The sequence below is a fragment of the Macaca thibetana genome, chromosome 2 (genome assembly GCF_024542745.1).
Source record: "Macaca thibetana thibetana isolate TM-01 chromosome 2, ASM2454274v1, whole genome shotgun sequence".
Classification (NCBI taxonomy): domain Eukaryota; kingdom Metazoa; phylum Chordata; class Mammalia; order Primates; family Cercopithecidae; genus Macaca; species Macaca thibetana.
This window is the reverse complement of record NC_065579.1, coordinates 34,383,206-34,406,202: the sequence shown is the minus strand read 5'-3', so window position 1 is coordinate 34,406,202 and position 22,997 is coordinate 34,383,206. Positions and strand designations below refer to the sequence as shown.

Genomic DNA, 22,997 nt, shown 5'->3' with positions numbered 1-22,997 from the left:
ATTAACAAGCATACCAAGAGGTGGAACCAAGAAAGAGACAATAAAAACAGACCTATAGGTGATCCAGACATTGTAGTCATTACATAGGCATTAAAATAACCATAATGAACCTGTTTAAGACAACAGGTACAGTGATTTTCAAAGAACTGGAATTTGAATTGATGTTTGAAGAATACCTTGAATTTCAACTAATCCAGTACTGACTTTACAAAGAACTTAGTTTTTGGATGCAATTAATTCTAGCCAAGGGTGGATCACGGGGATGAGGAACAAAGGAAGAAAGGGTGAGGCACATCATCACAGGTAAAGAGAAGAGAGTTTGGGTAGAATTAAGCAGGAAGAGAGGACAAGCATGGCCTCCCTTCCACATATAAACAATAGAAAATCAAGAGGGTTTTCCTACTAATATTGATTAAATATTCCTGATTGATCAGGACTAGATCACATGCAGGAGGAAAAACAACAACTCATTGATGTTTATCTATTTTAGGATTTCTTCAGTAAATCTGACCCATTTCTGGAAATTTTTCGTATGAATGATGATGCAACTCAGCAGCTGGTGCACCGAACTGAGGTAAGAAGAGTCATCTTCAGCTATGCCATCTTATCTCCTAAGATGATAAATTGACCTGTTTTGAGAAACTCCTTTTATTACTTTTTTTTTTTTTTTTTTTTTTTTTGAGATGGAGTCTCACTGTGTCACCCAGGCTAGAGTGTAGTGGTGCAATCTCAGCTCACTGCAACCTCCGCCTCCCCGCTTCAAACAATTCTCTGCTTCAGCCTCCTGAGTAGCTGGGGTTACAGGTACCTGCCACCATGCCCAGCTAATTTTTGTGTTTTTAGTAGAGACAGGGTTTCAGCATCTTGGCCAGGCTGGTCTTGAACTCCTGACCTCGTGATCCACCCGCCTCAGCCTCCCAAAGTGCTGGGATTACAGGCATGAGCCACCGCACCTGGCCTCCTTTTATATCTTAATGTCTATAGATATACACTCAGACCTGAAATCTTCAATGTCCTCAAGAAGATTCTGCCATTTTCAGCTTTTTTTTTTCACTTTTAATCTTTAATTTAGTTGTCAAAAGAACCTCTCTAACCCCAATTTCTATTGTTAACTTTCAAAACAGACAATTAGCAACTTAATTCATAATAGAAGTATAAATACTAGCTAACATTTAATGAGGTTATTTGGATGTCTAGGTGCCAAGAATTAGACTGTTCTTTACATGCATAATTTTATTTCTCACAAAAATTCCTTATACATGATGATGATGATGATGATGATGATGATGATGATGACAACCCCCATTTTACAGTTGAAGAAACTGAACTTTAAGGAGGTTAAGTCACTTACCCAGATCTACCAGCTAGCAAAGGGTGGTGCTGAGGTTTCAATTGAGGTTGACGCTGAGCTTCATGGTAATTTGGGAAGTCAATCTTCCTCCCCAGGGAAAGTACATACATTGGACTGATGTCAGTCCTACCACATGAACACCTGACCTTTCCTAGCAGTCACTTAGTCTAGCTGTATCTCCTTCTTACTCTTCCTCTTCTTTCTCCAAGTGGCTCCAACTTTATCTCTTACTGCCCTACGCCCTACTACCCACTACCACACACACATTCAACAACTAACCATGATCTCCATTTTTCATTTTATTTTACTTGTAAGCCAGTTCAAGAGGGATTTTGTAGGAGTGAAGTACATTGATAAGAAGGAAGTGATATACTTGTGCTGAATGACTTGGAGCTGAGAGAAGACCCAGTTATGCTTGCATAACAGTTGCAGGGTAAAAAAAGAAGAAACCCCCACGACTTTCATAAGGTGATGGTGTGGTTGCTATGTCCCCACAACATCACTTTGGAAATCCAGTTTCCTGAAGTGACAGAGTTGCAGGTGTTGTTAAGGGAATGTTTCATGTCATTGTTATGGCAGACAAAAATTAAATAGTCTTGGATGGGCTAGTTGTGGATATCATCTGATACAAAGTTGATATCTAATAAAATGTGTTTAATAAAAGAATAAACATATAAATGCTGTTAAATATAAATAGTATGTCTGTTGCATGCTATAGAACAATGTAATTCTTTGGAACTTAATCCCTGAAGAATAAGTCGAGGTACAGCTAGTACAGTTGCCCTGAGTGATATCTCATCACCACCACCAAAAGAGGTCTTTCACCCATTAAGTTTCCTTAGGTGAAACAAACTTCTTTTGAGGGAAGTGGAGCAAGATGGCCAAATAGAAGCCTCCACTAATCATCCTGTAATCATCCTTCCCATAGGAAGACCAAATTAAACAACTCTCCACACACACACACAAAGCAACTTCATAAGAACCAAACATCAGGTGAATGACCACAGTACTTGGTTTTAACATCATATCATTGAAAGAGACACTGAAGAGGATAAGAAAGACAGTCTTGAATTGCTGATACCACTCCTCCCTCATCCCCTTGGCAGTGGCTGCATGGTGCAGATAGAGCAACTGTGTGCTTGGGGAAGAGAGTGCAGTGATTATGGGAGCTTGCACTGGAACTTAGTGCTGCCCCATCACAGCAGAAAGCAATACTGGGCATAACTCATCCTGTGCCCATAGAGGAAGAATTTAAACCAGTCCTAGCCAGAGGGGATCACTCATCCCAGGAGTGGAAACCTGAGTTCTGGCAGGCCTTGCCACTGCAAGCTGAAGGGCTCTGGGGTCCTAAATAAACTTGAAAGGTAGTCTAAGCCAAAAATACTGCAATTTCTGGGCAAGTACTGGTGCTCTGCTGGACTCATAGCCAGTGGGCTTAGGGGGCATGCAACCTAGTGAGACACCAGCCAAACTCACCAAGGGAATACCTGCACCACCCCTCAGGTGCATGCATCACCAAGGAATGTGTGCCCCACACCCTAGGCAGTGCAGCACACAGCTCCAGGAGACACTCCTTCCTCCCACTCGAGGAGAGGAGAGGAAAGTGTAAATAGAACTTTGTCTTGCAACTTGGATACCATCTCAGCCACAATAGGATAGGGCACCATGCAGAGTCCTGACGTCCCCATTCCAGGCCCTAGCTCCCAGCTAACATTTCTAGACAAACCCCGGGCCAAAAGGAAGCCTACTGCCTTGAAGGGAAGCGGATTCATTACCTTCTGACTAAAAATCTCTTGGGTCCCGAATAATCAGCAATTGTAGCCGGGCTGTACTCGTCATGGGCCTTGGATGAAACACAGAGACATGGTGGTTTAGATGTGATGCAGTGCATTCCCAGCTATGGTGGCTATTGGGGGAGATTCTTTCTGCTAGAGCAAAGGACAGTGACAAAGAAAGGGGACTTCGTTTTGCAACTTAGGTACCGGCTCAGCCACAGTGAGGTAGAGCAGCAGTTGGGCTCTTGGGGGTCCCCGATTAAAGGCTTTGGCTCTTGGATAGCATTTCTGGACCTGCTTTGGGTAAGAGAGGAGTCCACTTCCCTGAAGAGAGAGTCCTAGGACTGGCAGCATTCACCACAAGCTGACTAATGAATACTTGGGCCTTGAGTGAATGTTGGCGGTAGGCAGGCAGTACTTGCTGTGGTCCCAGCTTGGTGGTGGCCAACGAAGAGGCTCCTCTGCTTGTGGAAAGGGGAGGAAAGAGTGGGAAAATTTTGTCTTATGGCTTGGGTACTAGCTCAAACACAGTAGAATAGAGCACGAGGTGGAGTCCTAAGGTTTCCAACTCCAAGCCCTGGCTCCCATATGGCATTTCTGGACCTGCCTGGGACTGGGAAGAACTCACTATCCTGAAGGGAAGGACACAGCCTGGCTGACTTTGCCATCTGATTGTAGAGTACTACAGCCTTGTGTGAACATACGTGGTAGCCAAGCAGTGGTTACCCCAGGCCTTGGGTGAGAGTCAGTACTATGCTGGCTTCACATCTGACCCAGTGCAGTCCAGTGATGGCAGCCACAAGGGTGCTCGTGTCACCTCACCTTCAACTCCAGGCAGCTCATTACAGAGAGACTCCATTTGTTTGGGAGAAAGTAAAGGAAGAGGAGAAGGGTTTCCACCTGGTAATCCAGGGAATTCTTCCAGATCTTATCCAAGACCACCACTGTACCTCTACAAGTCTGAAAAAGCCCAGCATCACTGAGCTTGGGATGCCCCCTAATGCAGATACAGTCACAGTGACAAAAAGAGACCATGACACCCAAATCCCTTTGAATACCTGGAAAGCCTTCCCGAGAAGGATGAGTATGAACAAGGCCAGACTGCAAAGACTACAATAAATATAAAAATCTTCAATATCCAGATATACTGGTGAACATCTACAAGCATCAAGACCATCCACAAAAACATGCCCTCGAAAAACAAAGTAAATAAGGCACCAGAGACCAATCCTAGAACAAAAGAGTTATGTGACCTTTCAGATAGAGAATTCAAAATAGTTATTTTGAGGAAACTTGATGAAATTTAAGATAACACAGAGAAGGAATTCAGAAGCCTGTCCAATAAATTTAAGAAAGAGATTGAAATAATTGTAAGAAATCAAGCAGTAATTCTGGAGTTGAAAAATGCAAATGGCATACTATATAAGGCATCAGAGTCTCTTAACAGCAGAATTGATCAAGCAGAAGAAAGAATTAGTGAGCTTGAAGATAGGCTATTTGAAAATACACAATCAGAAGAGATAAGAGAAAAAAGAATTTTTTAAAATGAAGCATGCCTACACGATCAATAAAATAGCCTCAAAAGGGCAAATCTAAGAGTTATTGGCCATAAAGAATAAGGAGAAAAAGAGATAAGGGTAGAAAGTTTATTCAAAGGGATAAGAGAGAACTTACCAAACTTAGAGAAAGATATCAACATTCAAGTACAAGGTTATAGAAGACCAAATAGATATAACCAAAATAAGATGACTTCAAGACAGTTAATAATCAAACCCCCAAAGGTCTAAAGAAAATATCCTAAAAGGAATATGAGAAAAGAAAAACAAATTACGTACAATACAGCTGTAATACATCTGACAGCAGAATTCTCAGTAGAAACCTTAAAGACCAGGGGAGAGTGGTGTAACATATTTAAAGGGCTGAAGGAAAAAAACTTGTATCCTAGAACAACATATCCAGCAAAAATATTCTTCAATTATGAAGAAGAAATAAAGACTTCCCTAGAAAAACAAAATCTGAGGGATTTCATTAACACCAGAACTGTAAAGGGAGTTCTTCAATCTGAAACAACACTACATTAATGAGCAATAAGAAATCATCAACTCACTGGTAATAGCAACTATACAGAAAAACACAGAATATTATAATGCTGTAATTGTGGTATGTAAACTACCAACATTTTGAGTAGATAGGGTAAAAGATAAACTGGTCACATGTTTATAGCAGCACAATTTGCAATTGCAAAAATATGGAACCAGCCCAAATGTCTATCAGTCAATGAGTGGATAAAGAAATTGTGGTATTTATATACCATGGAATACTATTTAGCCATAAAAAGGAATGAAATAATGGCATTCACAGCAACCTGGATGGAACTGGAGATTATTATTCTAAGTGAAGTAACTCAGGAATGGAAACCAAACATTTTATGTTCTCACTTATAAGTGGTAGCTAAGCTAAGATACAAAGGAATAAGAATGATCCATGGACTTTTCGGACCTAGGGAAAAGGATGGGAGGGGGTTGAGTGATAAAAGACTGCAAACTGAGTGCAGTGTATACTGCTCAGTTGATGAGTGCACCAAAATCTCACAAATCACCACTGAAGAACTTACTCATGTTACCAAATACTACCTACCCTCAAAAATCTATAGAAATAAAAAAATTAAAAAATAAAATGCATTTCTGTGGGGAAAAGAAGATATAACAATCCCTTAGAAAGAAAATATAATGAAATACTTTTATTTTTCTATTTATTTTCTTTCTATGAAAGAAAATTTAAAAAAATTAACTACAATAACTTTTCAAGACATAGTCATTAAAATAATATATAAACAACAAAAAGTTAAAAAGCTGGGGGACAAAGTTAAAGTGTAGAGCTTTTATTAACTTTTTCTTTGTTAGTTTGTCTGTTTCTTTATGCAATCAGTGTTGAGTTGTTGTCAGTTTAAATTAATGGGTTTTGGTATGCAATCTTCAAGAGATCCATCTGACATGCAAGTTCTCCTGACACATATAGGCTCAAAATAAAGGGATGGAGGAAAATTTACCAAGCAAATGGAAAACAAAACAAAACAAAAAACAGGTGTTGCAATCCTAGTTTCCAGCAAAACAGACTTTAAACCAACAAAGATCAAAAAAGGCAAAGAAAGCCATTACATAATGGTAAAAAGTGTAATTCAGCAAGAAGAGCTAACTGTTCTAAATATGTATGCACCTAGATTCGTATAGCAAGTGTTTACAGACCTTCAAAGAGACTTAGGCCCCCACACAATAATAGGGGGAGACTAACACCTCACAGACAATATTAATAAATTATAAATCCATATAAAGTTGGGAAATTTATATTAACCCAAATAATTTTTTACCTAATAATTCTTCTTGCTATCGCTTTAATCATCCTAAGCGTACTAGGACACATGACAAAGTCACACAGAAACATTTTTTCTCCACTTCAATGCATTAGAAGAAATTTAACAATGAGTCTAGGATCTAGTTATATTAAGGAATCTGGTAGAAGAGGGAATCATGTATAAAATAATTATACTATTTGGATAGATAATTAATTTAAAAAAAAATTCTAAGCCAGGCGCTGTGGCTCACGCCTGTAATCCCAGCACTTTGGGAGGCCGAGGTGGGCAGATCACCCGAGGTCGGGAGTTCAAGACCAGCCTGACCAACATGGAGAAACCCCGTCTCTACTAAAATACAAAATTAGCTGGGTGTGGTAGGGCATGCCTGTAATCCCAGCTACTTGGGAGGCTGAGGCAGGAGAATCACTTGAACCCAGGAGGCAGAGGTTGCAGTGAGCCGAGATAGCACCATTGCACTATAGCCTGGGCAACAAGAGCAAAACTCCATCTCAAAATAAATAAATAAATAAATAAGACTTCCACTAACTAAAGACTTCCTAGGTAGAAAAATCAATATGACAGAATTCCATTTAACTTTATTTATATATCCCCTAGAGCAGTGGTTCTGAAACTTTGTGCCTCAGAATCACCTAGGAGACCCACCTCCAGAGTGTCTGTCAGTAGTTCTGGGTGAGGACTAGAAATTTCTGTTTTTAAGAAGTTTCCAGGTGATGCAGGAACCACACTTTGGGAACCCCTGCCCTCGAGTACACAGTACAATGCTAGGCACAGAGCAGCTACTCGTACATTCTGAACCAAATTGAATTATCTGAACCATAGTGATGGCAAGGTAAGATTTGACTCATATAGATTCTTAGGCAAGGATTAGCCAAGTTTGTGATTAGTAAAGTGGTTTTAAAAGGGTTTTCCTATGTTATAGACATAGTTTATAATCTTAAGATCTGCCTTGTCGTGCCTGTCCAGGATATTCTAATTGAGTTGGTGATAAGCGAGTTTAAGTATGGTCCTGGGATTTTTCTTCTAGAAACTTCTCTTTGGACTTGCAATCTGATGTGACTCAAGGTCACAGATTACCAGACCATCCAATTATTTAGCAGCAGAATTGTCTTGCTATATCCTTCACCCCGCTAAAAGTCTTTACCTTTGCTGACCCCAAGAGAAGAGAATTTATACCACAAGACTGACAGTCCTACAGAACTGAGAATTCTTTATCAATAGGTAGAGACAGCTCTATCCTTAATTTCAACCCCTTTTGATATAGAAGGGATCATTCTCAGCATCCACATGCTGGGAAATATTATTGGCATTATTCATGAAACAACAGCCAGGACGGTGACCACAGGAGTTCTGCTCATAATGACCTGCTTAGTGGGTACCCTTAAAAGATTTACTACATCAAGTTTTTATTAAGGCACCTCTTCCAGGCTATTCTTTTCATATGCATCACAATGGTTTCTCAAGCAGTTTTAATGTGGAAATGCAAAAATGTCAAGCATTTCTCCCCCACTCACCACTCCTCTCTTTCTTTTCCCAGGTTGTGATGAATAACTTAAGCCCAGCCTGGAAATCATTCAAAGTATCCGTAAATTCTCTATGCAGCGGAGACCCAGACCGCCGGCTGAAGGTCAGAAATCTGTGTCCAAGAAATGTGATTTTTTAAAAAAATGTATTTAATCCTCCTCTTTCTTTTCAAAATAGTATTGGCAAACCCCAGATTTTCTTTACAATGTACCCAACCCTCTCATCTTTTAGCACCTTAATGGAAGAAACAAGGACTATTTCTTCTGCTAGGGCCATTGAAGCTCATGTGAAAGCCCAAAATAAATTCCAATTGTGTTATATCAAGAGGCAAAACCCATGTCTTCTGAAAGACAAAACCATGACAATAAATTCAGGGTATAAATGAGAGTTATTAAAATGAAAATGGTGTCATATCAATTATCTACTGTTACATAACAGAATAATGCAAAATTTAGTAGCTTAGAACAAGAAGCATTTATTTAGCTTATGATTCTGGGTACTGGCAAGTTGAGCTGAACTAATCTAGGTGGCTCTTCTGTTGGTCTTGCCTGGACTTTTCTCAGGCATTTGTGATCAGCTACCCAAGAGGAGGGTGGTTCTGCTTCTGGGGTTGGCTGGCTGTCGTCTGGAATGAGAGGAGGGGTGGGGCCATATGGCTGTCATCATCCCCAGGCCAGCTTGGACTAACACACACAGTGAACTTAGGGTTCTAAGAATGCAAGAACAGAACCCCATAAGACCTCTTTAGGGCCTAGGCTCAGAACTCACACAGGTCACTTTCTCCACAGTCTAGGTCAAAGCAAGTCGCGTGGTCAATACAGACTTAAAGGGTGAGGAGATAGACTACATCTCTTGGTGGGAGAAGCTCCAAAGTATCGTGGCCACTTTTTCAATCTATCACAAAGGCTTTTTGAGCACCTTGGGAATGTAAAAGTTGGAAGAAAATATGCATTCAGAATCACCAAAGGAAGACAATAGGCTGAATGCCAGAAGCAGATTTCAGGAGATGTTTTTTATAGTCCGTGCTCTGGCCTTTCTTCTACCTTGAAAGTCTAGAAGTTCCTTGTTGTCAATGGCCCAGAGTTGATTCAATCAATTAAGGATAACTAAGCAAATTTACTGGAGACTTGTGCCTATAAACTAAAAGGCCAATTGATTAATGTTCAGTGAAAAACACAACCATCAACCAGACCCGGCAGTCATATCAGCTTCTCAAGGGCGTTTTCTTGTGGGCAAACCACAGAGAAGACAATCATCAGAATGTTGCTGTGATTGCCTGAAATCAGAACTGGGTAACTGAGACAGTTAATAGCTTCAGTCTCTGAAAACCAGGAGTGCCCACCTCCACTGTCCATCAGGCAGACTAAACATTCATGTTGACTTTTCAGGGGAACTAATCCCCTGGAAAGTGTTAGCTGGGCACTGAGGATGCTTGCCTTAGTAGCTTCACATTTTCCTCACTACTTTTGCCCCACAAACCTTCTGACAGATACAATTTTTTGATTCATCGATGTGATCAGTCAGGTTAGAATCCCATCTGATTGGTTAATTTCAAGCTCTTTAAGATGGCTTTATATTCTTTGCTTAAACCCATTCTGTATGAGCTTTGCAGTTGAACTCTTAGCAGACATGTTCACTTCCATGTTCTTGAGGAGCAACTCAGAGTTGCACCTGATATCTCTGTAAGAACCGAGATATTCAAGCCTCAACCCCACTGGAAACCTTCAATTCAAAATCAGGATTCTTGGCTATTTGGTCCTTCATGTGGAAGCTCCTATGCAGAATGGCCAAGAGCTGTGACTTCGGGCATAGGATGGCAATTATTACTTACACTTTGAGTAGCACCCTCCTATTCCCAGGGAGGTAAATGACCCTCTTTGGTCAGAAATAAAATAATACCTCTTTTAGCCATATATCAACTTTTTTATGAGGAGTCATTAAATGGATAAAAGGAGAGGGTCATTTGTAATTGAATTTTTAAAATGCAGAAAAGGAACACTTTGTGGCTTTGTGAGTGCTCTGCGGCCTGTAGAGAAATAAGTGGGAGCTAAGGAAATAGATGACTGATTGACAGATGATAGATAGATGATAGAGGAAAGAGAGGAAGAAAGAATTTGAGAAGGAAGAATAGAGGAAAAGAAGGAAAAAAAGGAGAAAGGAAGGGAGTGGGGAGAGAAGGATCAGGGTTTCTCCACACGTGCACTGTTGATGTTTGGATTTTGCTGCGGGGAGCTGTCCTGTGCCTGTAGGATCCTTAACAGCAGCCCTAGCTAGTAGATGCCAGTAGTATTCCACCCTCTGTCACATACACACTCACACACCTTGCTTCCTGTGTCAGTCTGACAATCAAAAGTGTATTCAGACATTGCCAAATGTTCTCTAGAGGGTAAAATCACTTCCCGATAAGAACCACTGGTATAGTACATCAAACGTATTATACATTAGAGTCACCTGGGAGCCTTGTTAAAATCCTCAAGAACCTATGAAAATGTTTTAATTTCTTTCAAAATCAGAAGAAGAGAATCAACATGTAAGATTAACTAAAATATTCTAATTTGTTTTCTTGCATCAGAAAGCAACCAACTTTTTAGGGTCCATGAAAATCTGTTGTGTTAAGAGGGGCCCATGAAGGCAAAAGTGCCTAGGGTCAATGAAAGTCACACTGTGTTCCTATCCCAAATATCATATCATCTCATCAGAAAATACTTCAGTATGTATTGCTAACAGATAATAAATCTTTCCATTAATAAAACTACAAAATATTACTCTTAAGAATACCAACTATACTTCCGTAATGCCACCAAATATTCTGCCATTGTTTATTTTTGCCAGAGTCTCTCATTTATTAAACAATTGTTTCTATTTGTTTGTTTTTAAGTGAAGATTTAAACAAGGCCTAAGCACTCCATTTGACTGAGATGTCTCTGAAGCCTCCTTTAATCAGTTCGTTCTCACTCCCCTTTTTCTCCCGCTTGTAATTTACTTAGTGAAGAAACCAGGCTGGTTTGTCCCATAGCATTTCTCACATTCTGTGTTTCCTATAAACGCATATTTGGAACTTGGTCAGATTTCAGGGTCTGTTTTCTGGCAAGAATGCCCTAGTATTATTAAGAATTTACGGATTTTTTATGTATTTCAGTGTTTCCATCTATTTCAGTTATTATAATTCCTTTGAAATCTTAAGTTGTCCCATATTTGGCCAATAAAAACTTCTTCAAGTTGGCTCTTGAATTCTTTTAATATAAACTTAGTAATGCTTAATAACATCCTTGCTTTCTGGAAAGAATTTTTGAACTAAATTAATTTTGAAATTTTATAATTCTTTTTCTTCATTGTATGTATATTTCTATGGATGCAGAGCCATATTTTAATGTCTCTTGAAATCATCCCTCTCCATAGTTAGACCTATAGCACATAGAACAGTCAGGTTCATTTGTTTCAATTTGTTTTCAATTTTTAGATATTTTTTTCAAATTTAATTTTGCCTTATAAGTATATTAAATATTTACATGGTTCCAAAGTCAAAGCTGCAAAACAGGGCATATTCAGAAAAATTAACTTCCATTCCTGTCTCTTCTACCTTTTACCTTCATTTTGTAGCATATTTTTGTATGCTACGTTTTATAGCATATTTTAATACCTGGTAGAGTTAACCATATCCAATTCTGTATTCCTTGCTGCCTTAAGGGTTTTTCTAGATATTTTACCTGTTTTTTCCATTGAGCTTTATAAACAACTTGTCTAATACCAGAAGAAAACCCAAAACTTGATAATATTTTATTGAGATTGCATTTAACTCGTGAATTAGGCAGAATTTTCTCTTTATAATATTGAGTCTTCCTATCCTAGAATATGGCATGTCTTTTCATTCATTCAAGTCTCCTTTTGTGTTTTGCAGGAGTGCTTAATGTTTTTTCTCTTATTTTCTATGTACCTCTTAGAACCTCTGACTATTGTTTGTATATATGAAGGTCATCGAATTTTTTCTTAAACTAGTATTTGTTCTCTTACTGTTTATAGTAATTTTCCCATTAATTTTGCTTTTTGCCTTGCCTTGCCTTGCCTTGCCTTTCTTTTTGAGACGGAGTCTTGCTCTGTCACCCAGGCTGGAGTGCAGTGGCGTGATCTAGGCTCGCTACAACCTCTGCCTCCCAGGTTCAAGTGATTTCCCTGCCGTGGCCTCCTAAGTAGCTATGATTACAGGCGTGTGCCACCACGCCCAGCTAATTTTTATATTTTTAGTAGAGATGGGGTGTCACCATGTTGGCCAGGTTGGTCTCAAACACCTGACCTTAAGTGATCTGCACACCTCGGCCTCTCAAAGTGCTGGGATTACAGGCGTGAACCACCGTGCCCAGCCTGTTTTTTTTCCCAAATATATAATCCTACTACTTGAAAATGGAGATAGTTTTTATCCTTACCCCTTTTTTTCTTCTAATACCCTCAATGTGATAGATGGCAGTGGAGGTAGAGGGCCTCCTTGTCTTATTCATGAACATAGTAGAAAATTCTATAGTGTTTCCCCATTAATTCTAGCAGAGATTAATATTTTTATAGAGAGAGAGTCTTGCTATGTCGCCCAGGCTGATCTCAAACTCCTGGGCTCAAGCAGCCCTCTCCCTCAGCCTCCTAAAGTGCTGGGATTACATGTGGGAGCCAATGCATCTGGCTGGGATTCATTTTTTCATGTAACTCTGAAGGTATCAGACACTCAGTGCTTTCTCAGTCATGTCTACTGAGCCTTAAATACCTATGATATTCAATAAAATTAAATACCTTAAATATTCAGATAATATTTTTACCGGTTATGGTAACCCAAGAGATAACACCGCAACATGCTAAAATGTCTTCTGAACTGTATAAAAGGCATTACACTACTACTTTCTATGACATCCTAGACATGCCATATTCTAGGATAGGAAGACTCAATATACATTATTTCTACAGCATATTAGAGTTTATAAAGCCCTTATCAAAATCATAATTTCATTTACTTCTAACCACATTGTGAGGTAGGTTCCATTTTCTTCATTTTACAGATGGGGAAACTGAGACTCAAAAACCCATGCTCTTAAATGTCAAATTCAATGTTGTTTTGATCAGATTGCACTGCCTCTATTTTATTGTGTTATACTTATTAGAAAATAAATCATCCTGATAAGCATATTTCTTGACCTTTCAACTAGAATGATTTGTTTACCATTACTCTAATATTTAACAGAAGTAAGATTTGTCTTTATATAACATTTCATAAAGTCTGAGACACTAAAGGAAAGTCTTTCGATAAAACTGTAACACAATGCTTACTTATCAATGTATGATTTATAAGAAAATATGTACCTCTTAGATTCTAGGAACTATGGCATTAACCACTTTCTTTGATTTGATCAACATATTGTTAATACCCAGAACATGTTCTTTAGGAGGCAATGCTGATGTTCAGAATAGATTCTTCCAGAGGGTGTTCTTAGAGAAGAAAAGGGTGAGAGGGCACTGTCAGCAAGTATTTACTCATAACCCAATTATGCCTAGCACTGTGGAAAACTGTCATGCCAGAACAGTCTTGACAAACACCATATAAGCACCCTGAGGCCATTTAATCACATGCATTCTAGGGCTATTTTCTATCTCTTTCTCTAATTTCCAAACCACACAAGTAATATGGATACTTTCCCCTATACAAAATTCATCAGGCATTCTCAGAGTATGGTTGATAAGAGCTATTTGCCTTGAAGGGGAAACTAAGGTGATAGCATCAGTTGTTCTGGATCACTTTGCCCCCATGCCTTATGTAGGAGATAGGCTGAGCCCATGGTACAGTAAAGGAAATGGCAGAAGAGGAGGAGAAGCAGGTAGCCAAAGTCAAAGTAGAAGTGAGTAAGACCCAGGAACCCACTAAGGGCTGAAAGGAGGCCCAAATACAAGTCTAAAGCAACCCCTCAATGACATTTCACCCACGATTCACCTCGCTTGTTCTTTGCGCCCCCTGTCTTAAGCTGCCATGCCTGGCTGATTTAAAAGAGCCATGTTCTAGAGTTGCCTTCTGACACCCCCAAAGTTGGATTCCTGGCCAATCAGGAAAGTGCTCTGTTAAATCAGAATCCCACACTCAGTGGTCCTGGAGACTTCATTTTCACAATTTACATAAACAATGCTGGTACAGGCCATTTGCCAAGCACATATTGAGAAATGCTGTCTTTTTTTTTTTTTTTTTTTTTTTACTTTAAGTTTTTTCTTTAAGTTTTTTTACTTTAAGTTCTAGGAGACATGTGCAAAATGTGTAGGTTTGTTACATAGGTATACATGGGCCATGGTGGTTTGCTGCATTTATCAACCTGTCATCTAGGTTTTAAGCTCCACATGCATTAGGTATTTGTCCTGATGCTATCCCTCCCCTTGCCTCCCACCCCCTGACAGGCCCCAGTGTATGATGTTCCCCTCCTTGTGTCCATGTCTTCTCATTGTTCCACTCCCACTTATGAGTGAGAACATGTGGTGTTTGGTTTTCTGTTCCTATGTTAGTTTGCTGAGAATGATGGCTTCCAGCTTCATCCATGTCCCTGTAAAGGACATGAACTCATTCTTCTTTATGACTGTATAGTATTCCACGGTGTATACATGCCACATTTTCTTTACCCAATCTGTCACTGATGGGCATTTGGGTTGGGTCCCTGTCTTTGCTATTGTAAATAGTTCTGTGATAAACATACATGTGCATGTGTCTTTATAGTAGAATGATTTATAACTCTTTGGGTATATACCCAGTAATGGGATTGCTGAGTCAAATGGTATTTCTGGTTCTAGATCCTTGAGGAAACACCACACTATCTTCCACAATGGTTGAACTAATTTACACTCCCACCAACAAAGTAAAAGTGTTCCTATTTCTCCAAGCCTCACCAGCATCTGTTGTTTCCTGACTTTTTAATAATCAACATTCTAACTGGTGTGAGATGGTATCTCATTGTGGTTTTGATTTGCATTTCTCTAATGACCAGTGATGATGAGCTTTTTTTCATATGTTTGGTGGCTGCTTAAATGCCTTCTTTGGAGAAGTGTCTGTTCATATCCTTCGCCCACTTTTTGATGGGTTGTTTTTTTCTCGTAAATTTGTTTAAGTTCCTTATAGGTTCCAGATATTAGATCTTTGTCAGATGGATAGATTGCAAAAACAGAAATATTGTCTTTCTACTGATCCTCCAAACCTAGCTGACTCACTACAGGTACTGCCCTTATGTAGTTCAGCACTGTTTCTGATGCCTTACTGTGAGGCTGAGTGTATATGTATGGGTACATTCTGTTCTTCCTCCTATAAGAAATCCTTAACAGCTGTCTTTTGATTACATCCAACTATTCATATCTTTCTCATTTCATGTGTGACCAGGCGATCTTCAATTGAAATTGTATTTTCTCCACAAATTCACTGTCTTTGCTTTGGCCTCTCTGAGCCAGACCGACACACTACTGCCAAATGAATTTGAGTTCATTCACAGAGTCTGCCTTGGAACTTCCCCCTTTATTCTCAGTCTCATGTGACTCTTAACCCCTGGGTCCCTACTTGCCTCTTATTTTGCCTCTGATTTTTTATAATTAATTGCATGTTTGTTTTCTTTCTGTTTCATGCTGATTTTTTTCTAGCAAACCTTCTAGCTCTCACTGCTTGGAAAGGAAAGGACAAATTCCAACCCCCCCATCTGAATCCTTGGCATTGGCCCCAATTCAGCCCCATTAATTCCCCCAAACCCATAGAAATGGCTTTAATCACTATATACAAATTACATCAATATTTCATGATTATTGGTGCAAAACACAGGCAGTTGGAATTGAGGAGTCCACTGCTATGTTCAGTATTGTTAGAAACACCTGCAACAAAGAACCTGGCATTTTTAGGCAATTGAAAGCGATTTCACCTTCCTCTCTATGTGCCTTATATTTGTAATGGGAAAAAAAATCCTTGGATGGCTCATAGTCCTCTTGAGTTTTCTTGAGATCTGGTCAGATTCAAGTGCTTTCTTTATGGCCTTCTGGACTCAAGAGCTGCTGGTTTTGTGCCTGTCAATAGTTCATTCTTCTAAATGTCCTGGAATTTACCTGATTGCAGACTCATGGAGGTGTCTCTATATTGGATCAACCATAGCACAGGAATTCTTGAGTCTACTTAACTAAATGGCACTCCTGAGTACAGCAGGCTCCCTCTACTGAAATTGGAAATCAATACTGCAGCATGAAAAAGCAGTAGCCAGCTCAAATAGTGTTAAATCATGCAGGAATCAAGGAGGTTTCTGAATTGAGAGAAAAACTACATATTCTCTCAACTTTAATAATTCTTTCTTTTCATTAATGTCATCTTATATTACATCTTATATTTGCTAAAACACATATTAAGAATCTGTGTTTTAGCAAATTGCTTATAATTACAGAGCTTACTTTGCACAGCCTTAGTTTAAACCTGGGTCTCTCCTGCTCTATAATCTCTGCTCTTCACTATTTAAAAAACAGTTAATATTTACTGAGCACTTACCATGTACCAGATACTGTGATGGGCACCTTAATTAAATTTTCTCGTTGAACTCTGTAATTATTCTAGGTTAAGCAAAGCCGCAGTAACAAAGAGACCCCATGTAGTAGAAGTTAATTTCTTGCTCACATAACAATCAAAGGTAAAACTTTCATATCAATGTTTACCTCTCCTTCACAAAGTGATTCAATAACTCGGGTTGCTTCTATCTTGTGGCTTATCCATATCTTAGGGACTTATTTTTGTTTGCATCCAACAGGCAAAAGGGGAAAAAGTGTGAAGAAGCCTCTCTCTAAAAGTTTTAGCTGAAAACAACATCTAGTATTGCTGCCTCTATTCCAACGAGTAGAACTCAGTCACATAGCCACAGTAAATGGCAAGAGAAACCAGGAAATGTGGCCTAGTAGGATGCCTAGAAATAGAAGGAAACAGATTTTTGGTGGATTGGCTGGCTCTTCCACAGGGAGACACTTTTATTATCCTCATTTTGCAAATGGGAAAACTGAGACTAATAAAGATTAAATAACTAGCCTAAATTCACAGAGCTAGTCAGTGGCATTGAAAGGATCAGTCTTTATGACTCTGGAACCTAAACTCCATACCAGAACCTAAAGTCCAATAAATCCTTCTGTAATGATGGAAATATTCTGTATCTACAATGTTCAAAAGAGTAGCCACTACCCACATGTGGCCAAAGCAATTCTTTCCCAACCTCTCCTCTCTTTCTCTTCAAGCCTCCTTCTTATTTTCAGTCCACCCATTCTGATATCCCATTCCCTTTTCTTCAAAAAACATCATCCTTCCCATCCACCAAGGAGAAAATTCTGCCCCTTCATGTGTCAAGCCTCTGCCACTAATGGGACCTCTCCTCTGTCCAGTCTTTAGTGACTCCAAATTGGAAGAAATGGGCTCTTCTACAAATGGGGGTCAACACTAGATGCTTCAATGTCAAAATAACTTTTTCATTAGTGAAAATTAGATCTGATTTCTTCACTATCTAAAAAGAGAGCCTACCTTTCTAAAGCAAGTGCTAGTTTGTTTGTTTGTTTGTTTGTTTGTTTTTTCCAAGAAACCATATACACTGATCTTACATAAAAAAAGAACCTTGGGAGTTAGTGTTTCAGTGGGGAAAACAGAAAAGTTCTGGACAAAGATGTTGGCAATCGTTGCAATACAATATGAATATACTTAATGCCACAGAGTTGTCAATTTAAAAATAAATGGCAAATTTTATGTTATGTATCTTTTACCACAATAAAAATTAAATTTAGAAAAAGACTTCTTCCTGTTAACATGACTTTGAACCTGCTCCTTGTGAAACAACTGCCTGACATTATTGTACTACAGTGTGTTTAACGCCTGCCTAAAGCTGGCATACCTTACCTATAATGGCTCTTGTTCTCTCAGCAATCTGGGATCAGGGTATGGCAGCTCCTAAGCGATTCTTTCTGACTCCTAAATTCCTCCCTTTTGGAAACCCTTGCAGGCAATGGGTAAGGTCCTTCCTTGCCCAGTCATTATGAGGGAAGAGGCCAAAAGAGGTGGTACAACCTGGCCAAACTGTTTTATTGAAAAAATTGTCCATGGTCATGCTCTTTGATTTTTTAAAACTGTGTTTGAAAAAGTCATCTTTGGAAAGCACTTTGTAAGTCTGAACTAAAAGTATCAAATGAATGCTATTCAGTGTGCTGATGAGGTCTCTAGTTGAAAGTAAGGAGGTAGCCCTCTTATTATCTGGGTGGACATTTCCCTACTAGAGAGAATGTCCATCTAAATAAATTGCAATTGCTGCAACTAGAAGTAGTTTCCTCACATTATTAATCCATCTGCATCCCCTTCTACAGTGAAAATGGATAGCTAACCAGCTACTGGGAAGATACTTGGGGAAAACTGGGACCTGGATAAAGTTGCTTAATGATGGAGGGAAGGATTCTTCTGAGTAGAAATTCTGAGAATCCCTCAATGCAATTTTGTGTCATAATTCAAACTGATAGGACTTACTGCTCTGTTTACATAATGCTGTGTTCTGGTAACACTGATTATGCTGGTTGCTCTTAGTTGATTGTTTGTTTATTTAGTTTAAAATATTTTTAATGTGAGTTACTCTATAGTTTATTGCACTACTTTGTTCACACAGAAACTGAAAAAGTTGCCTCAAGATCTCAATTTTATTTTTGCACATTTGGAAATGTTGTTTTTAACCTAGCCTTGTCAATAGGAAGGTTTTCACAAACTGGGTTGACATCCCAAGAGGCCTTTTCATTGAGTCAGCTTCTGCAGGGCATTGAGCTTCTCTCCCACATTTTAAACATTAAACCAGAATGTTGTTTAAAAAAGAAGAAAATATCACAATCTGCAGCCATCCTGGGCTTTTTTTCTGGAAAGTATTGTCAGTAGAATCATCAAATAAAACATGGAGAGACCTGTCTCTTAGGAAGAAAGTCAGCTTTCATAAAGAAAGAGTCCTTGAAGCAAAGGGAAATGACCCTTTCTTAGATGCTTGGCAGAACAATCCCATAGGCCCTCCTTCTCAGGAGCTGGAGGAGGTATCAGCATCTCCTCAAAGTTATGGTGCTTGTAAGATCCCACCTGTCTGCAGTGTTTATACTTCCCACAAAGATTAAGGAAAGCCAGGAGGACTTTGTTTGTGTGGAGCACACAAAACAAATATCAAGAAAGAGCAAATTGACTGACCTCATAAGAAATGAATTATTTTCTCTCTGAGAGTGTGTGAATTGTTCCTTCCTGGGACCCTGAGCTCATTGAAAATGAGCATAAATGCTTTTGGACAATTCCAACGAAGAGAAGAAAATTAGAATGATCATCGCCCCCACATCCACCCCATGCAATTTAGAGAGAAACCAGGTAGAGATGAAGAGATGCCTCCTCATGTTGCCTACAGAGGCCACTCATGCTGCATGGCTCCAGTCAGGATCCCTGTCTCACTGGGTCTCGTCTCCAGCTTCTTTGCTGGTACAGAAACTCAGCTTTGTCCAATCACTCAGACTTGGTGGGACCTGGAAGAACTGACTCACACAAAAGGCAGATGCATAAGTCAGGAGGCCAACACAATAATTTACAAAATAAATGAATAGATTAATTAAATATAAATAAATAAATTTGGCAAGAACTATAATTATCAAGCTCCATACAGGGAACCTCTTTCCTGATACCTGAATACTTTTGAAGCAGAATTAGCAACCAAAATATGTTATTTGGTGAACACAGAAAAATCAAGGCAAGGGCACATGAGGAGTCTGGAGAGAGTCTACTCTGGTCAGTAGTTGTGACTGAAGGACTCAAGAGTCTGGAGCATCTGATTAAGTTAATAAGGTACTTGATCTTAAAATTACAGATAATTTGGCTGGGCGCAGTAACTCACACCTGTAATCCCAGCATTTTGGAAGGCCGATGGGGGCAGATCACGAGGTCAGGAGATTAAGACAATCCTAGTCAACATGGTGAAACCCTGTCTCTACTAAAACTACAAAAAAAAAAAAAAAAAAAAAAAAACTGGATATGGTGGCACGTGCCTATAACCCCAGCTACTCAGGAGGCTGAGGCAGGAGAATCTGTTGAACCAAGGAGTCAGAGGTTGCAGTGAGTTGAGATCATACCACTGCACTCCAGCCTGGTGACAGAGTGAGACTCCCTCTCAAAAAAAAATAAATAAATACAGATAATTCTAGGCTTTCATGTACTCATTAAAGCTGATCTCTGACTCCCAATTCCTGAGGTGAGCCATGGTATATCTTGTCAATGTATAATTTTCAAAAAGTTAAAAGTACGACTCTCATTGAATTATCAAATGAATATGTATCAAAATTTTATTCAACTCATTAATTAATGAGGTAACCAATAAGAAGATAAAACTTCTCCAAGAGCATTTTGGGGAATTTAATTTACATAGTCCTTTTATTTAAACAGGACTAAGATTTCTAGATACAAAATTAATTAATGTCTTTAGGGGCAATAAACCATAAACTTCAGGGTCATCTTTACACCAGAAGGAAATCATTACATCATATACAAGTTTAACATGTATCACTTTACAGAGTCTGAGCCCTCAATTATTAGTAATAAATAGTAAATAGCAGAAACAAATAATGGTAAATTCTTATAGGAAACTATATCATCCTTGGATGGGCCTATTAAATAATGATTAAGTATGGCATTGAAAGGGCTTACGGTCACACTCTTGGACTTGTTTTCAGGTTGTGGATAATGTTTCTTAACAGATTCAAGTAGTTCCTGAGTTCACATTTCTAGAAGATCCTGATATATGCCTGAAATTCCCATCTGTCCCTCTTCATTACCTCCCCGTCTCTGAATAGTTGGCATGTTCTTAACATTCAGGTGTCAACTCAAAACTGAAGCACTCACAGATGCCTTCCCAGACTTCGTTGTTCATACATACATTCCTCCAGTTACTCTTCATCTCATCACCATAGTAATCTCCCTCACGGCACTTACCATCACCTGTGATTATGTTGTTTATTTGTTTACATGTTTATAGTTTGGGTCCTCTACTGAAATGTAAGTGCCAAGATCTGTGGGAAAGGAACTGGCCTATGTAATTCACCTCTATATCCTCAGCCCCTAAAACAGTGCTTGGCATATAGTAGATTGTTAATAAATACATGCTTAAAGAATGAATAGATGGATAGATGGAACGATAGATAGATGGATGGATATATACACAAGCCCATAGTTACATTAGCTCGATACCATTGATGACATTGTACCAGATTTTTTGCTATTTGGTCTCATCTTTTAAAGACCTCTAGAGAAACATCCTTATCTACTCATTCTTATCTCCACATATATCAATGCTAGTGATTAGGCTAATGAGGTTAATGTTTCCATCACATCAGTTATGACCTGGGACACTTCCTTTAATTTAAGACAAGTCTAAATTCATCATGGAAGTTTTCTTTCCTCATTGTCACATCTCGGAGAACATCCCGTTGCTACTCATTTATCACCATATTTTCTCCTAACATTTTTTTCCCTTAAATTTAAACATACCTTTCCCTCCACCAGCCATAGGGAGTTAGAAGAAGGAAAAGAAGGAAGGGAAGAGTCTGGAGGATGAAGTAACCAACAGAGAAAAGCACTCCCTCAGGAATGAGGGGCTGGAATGCAAGTCACCAAAAAAAAAAAAAAAAAAAAAAAAGAAAAGAAACAGTATTGTGGCCACATCGGTTCTCACAGCATAGCTTTTGGAGGGGAAAATGGCCTAAAATCTTAGAAAAGGAATGGTAAAGAAAGTAGCCTTGTGGATTTTCTAAATGTCAGGTCCTTTTTATTTCACTGGCATATTTTATGGTTTAGTACTTTGCTTCTTTGAACAGTTCCTAGAACAGCAAGGACCAAGTCTAGTACTAACAATGATGAATCCTGGTTTACCTTTAAGCAATGAGATTTTTAATAGAATAAATCAGAAGAGGGATGTGGGGTGAGTGAGACAAAGAGGATTCAATTAAGTCTTAAAATGGGTGAGAAAAGAAAGAGCATCCTTTGGATTCTGATCCTCAGAACTTTTTCTGCAACCTACTTGTCTCCACCCCACAGTCCCGCGACTTCAGTTTCATTTCCCGTGGCAATTAAACCTTTACTCAAACATTGTGTTGACCACCCAGCATGCCTTATTGCACTGGTATTTAAAACATTTCATGACAGCTCTCCCATGAAAGAGTAAAATCACTAAATGGACTTGTCAGAAAGCATTACCTCTGGCTCATCTCCCCTGCAGACCAGCTGGCCTTCTTCATAAGCTCTCTTACAATGCAATCACCCCTGCTACTCCCAATAATCAAACTGACTCTTGAAGGCATATGATGTAATGAACCACAACAGACCTTAAGACAAGGTCAGCATATAATCTAGAATAATACTGTCAAACTTTAGCAACATCAGAATCTCCAGGAAGGCTTGTTGAAACTTACATCGTTGGGTCCTAACCCCGGAGTCTCTGATTCAGTAAGTCTGGGGTGGGGCCCAAGACTTGCATTTCTAACAAGTTCCCAGATGATGTTGATGCTGTTCGTTCAGAGTTCACGCATAGAGAATGATTCATATAGAAGAAATAGTCAAGAGACAGTCTCAACAATATAGTTCCCTCAATTCATCCATCTCCACCTTAAAATTTCCCTATAACTTCATCCACTGTTTCTTTTTTACGAAAACAAGTTTATCTGCCCACTTCACTCCAATTCATCAATTACTCAAAGACTCTTCCAGAGTGTTTTAAAGCTAGAAGGAAGATTTGGAGTCATCTCTCAATTGTTGCTTCTTAAATTAACACTATTGATATTTGGAATTGGATAATTCTATGCAGTGGGGGACTGAGCTAGGTATTGTAGGATGGTTAGCGAGCCTCTATCAACTAGTTGCAAGTGGCACTGCCCCCCTCAGTGGTTATAATAAAAAATGTCTCCAGAAACTGCCAAATTACCC

General features: G+C 39.0%; 1 protein-coding gene across 3 annotated transcripts in view; it reads left to right on the top strand.

Moving 5' to 3' along the window:
* CPNE4 (copine 4) overlaps positions 1 to 22,997 on the top strand; it is a 505,143-nt gene that overhangs the window by 350,856 nt on the left and 131,290 nt on the right. For all 3 annotated transcript variants that reach the window (XM_050777959.1, XM_050777962.1, XM_050777971.1), the window contains exons 6-7: positions 491 to 574; positions 8,034 to 8,123. In XM_050777959.1, coding sequence (XP_050633916.1) covers positions 491 to 574; positions 8,034 to 8,123 — 174 coding nt within the window. The remainder of the gene's footprint in view (positions 1 to 490; positions 575 to 8,033; positions 8,124 to 22,997) is intronic.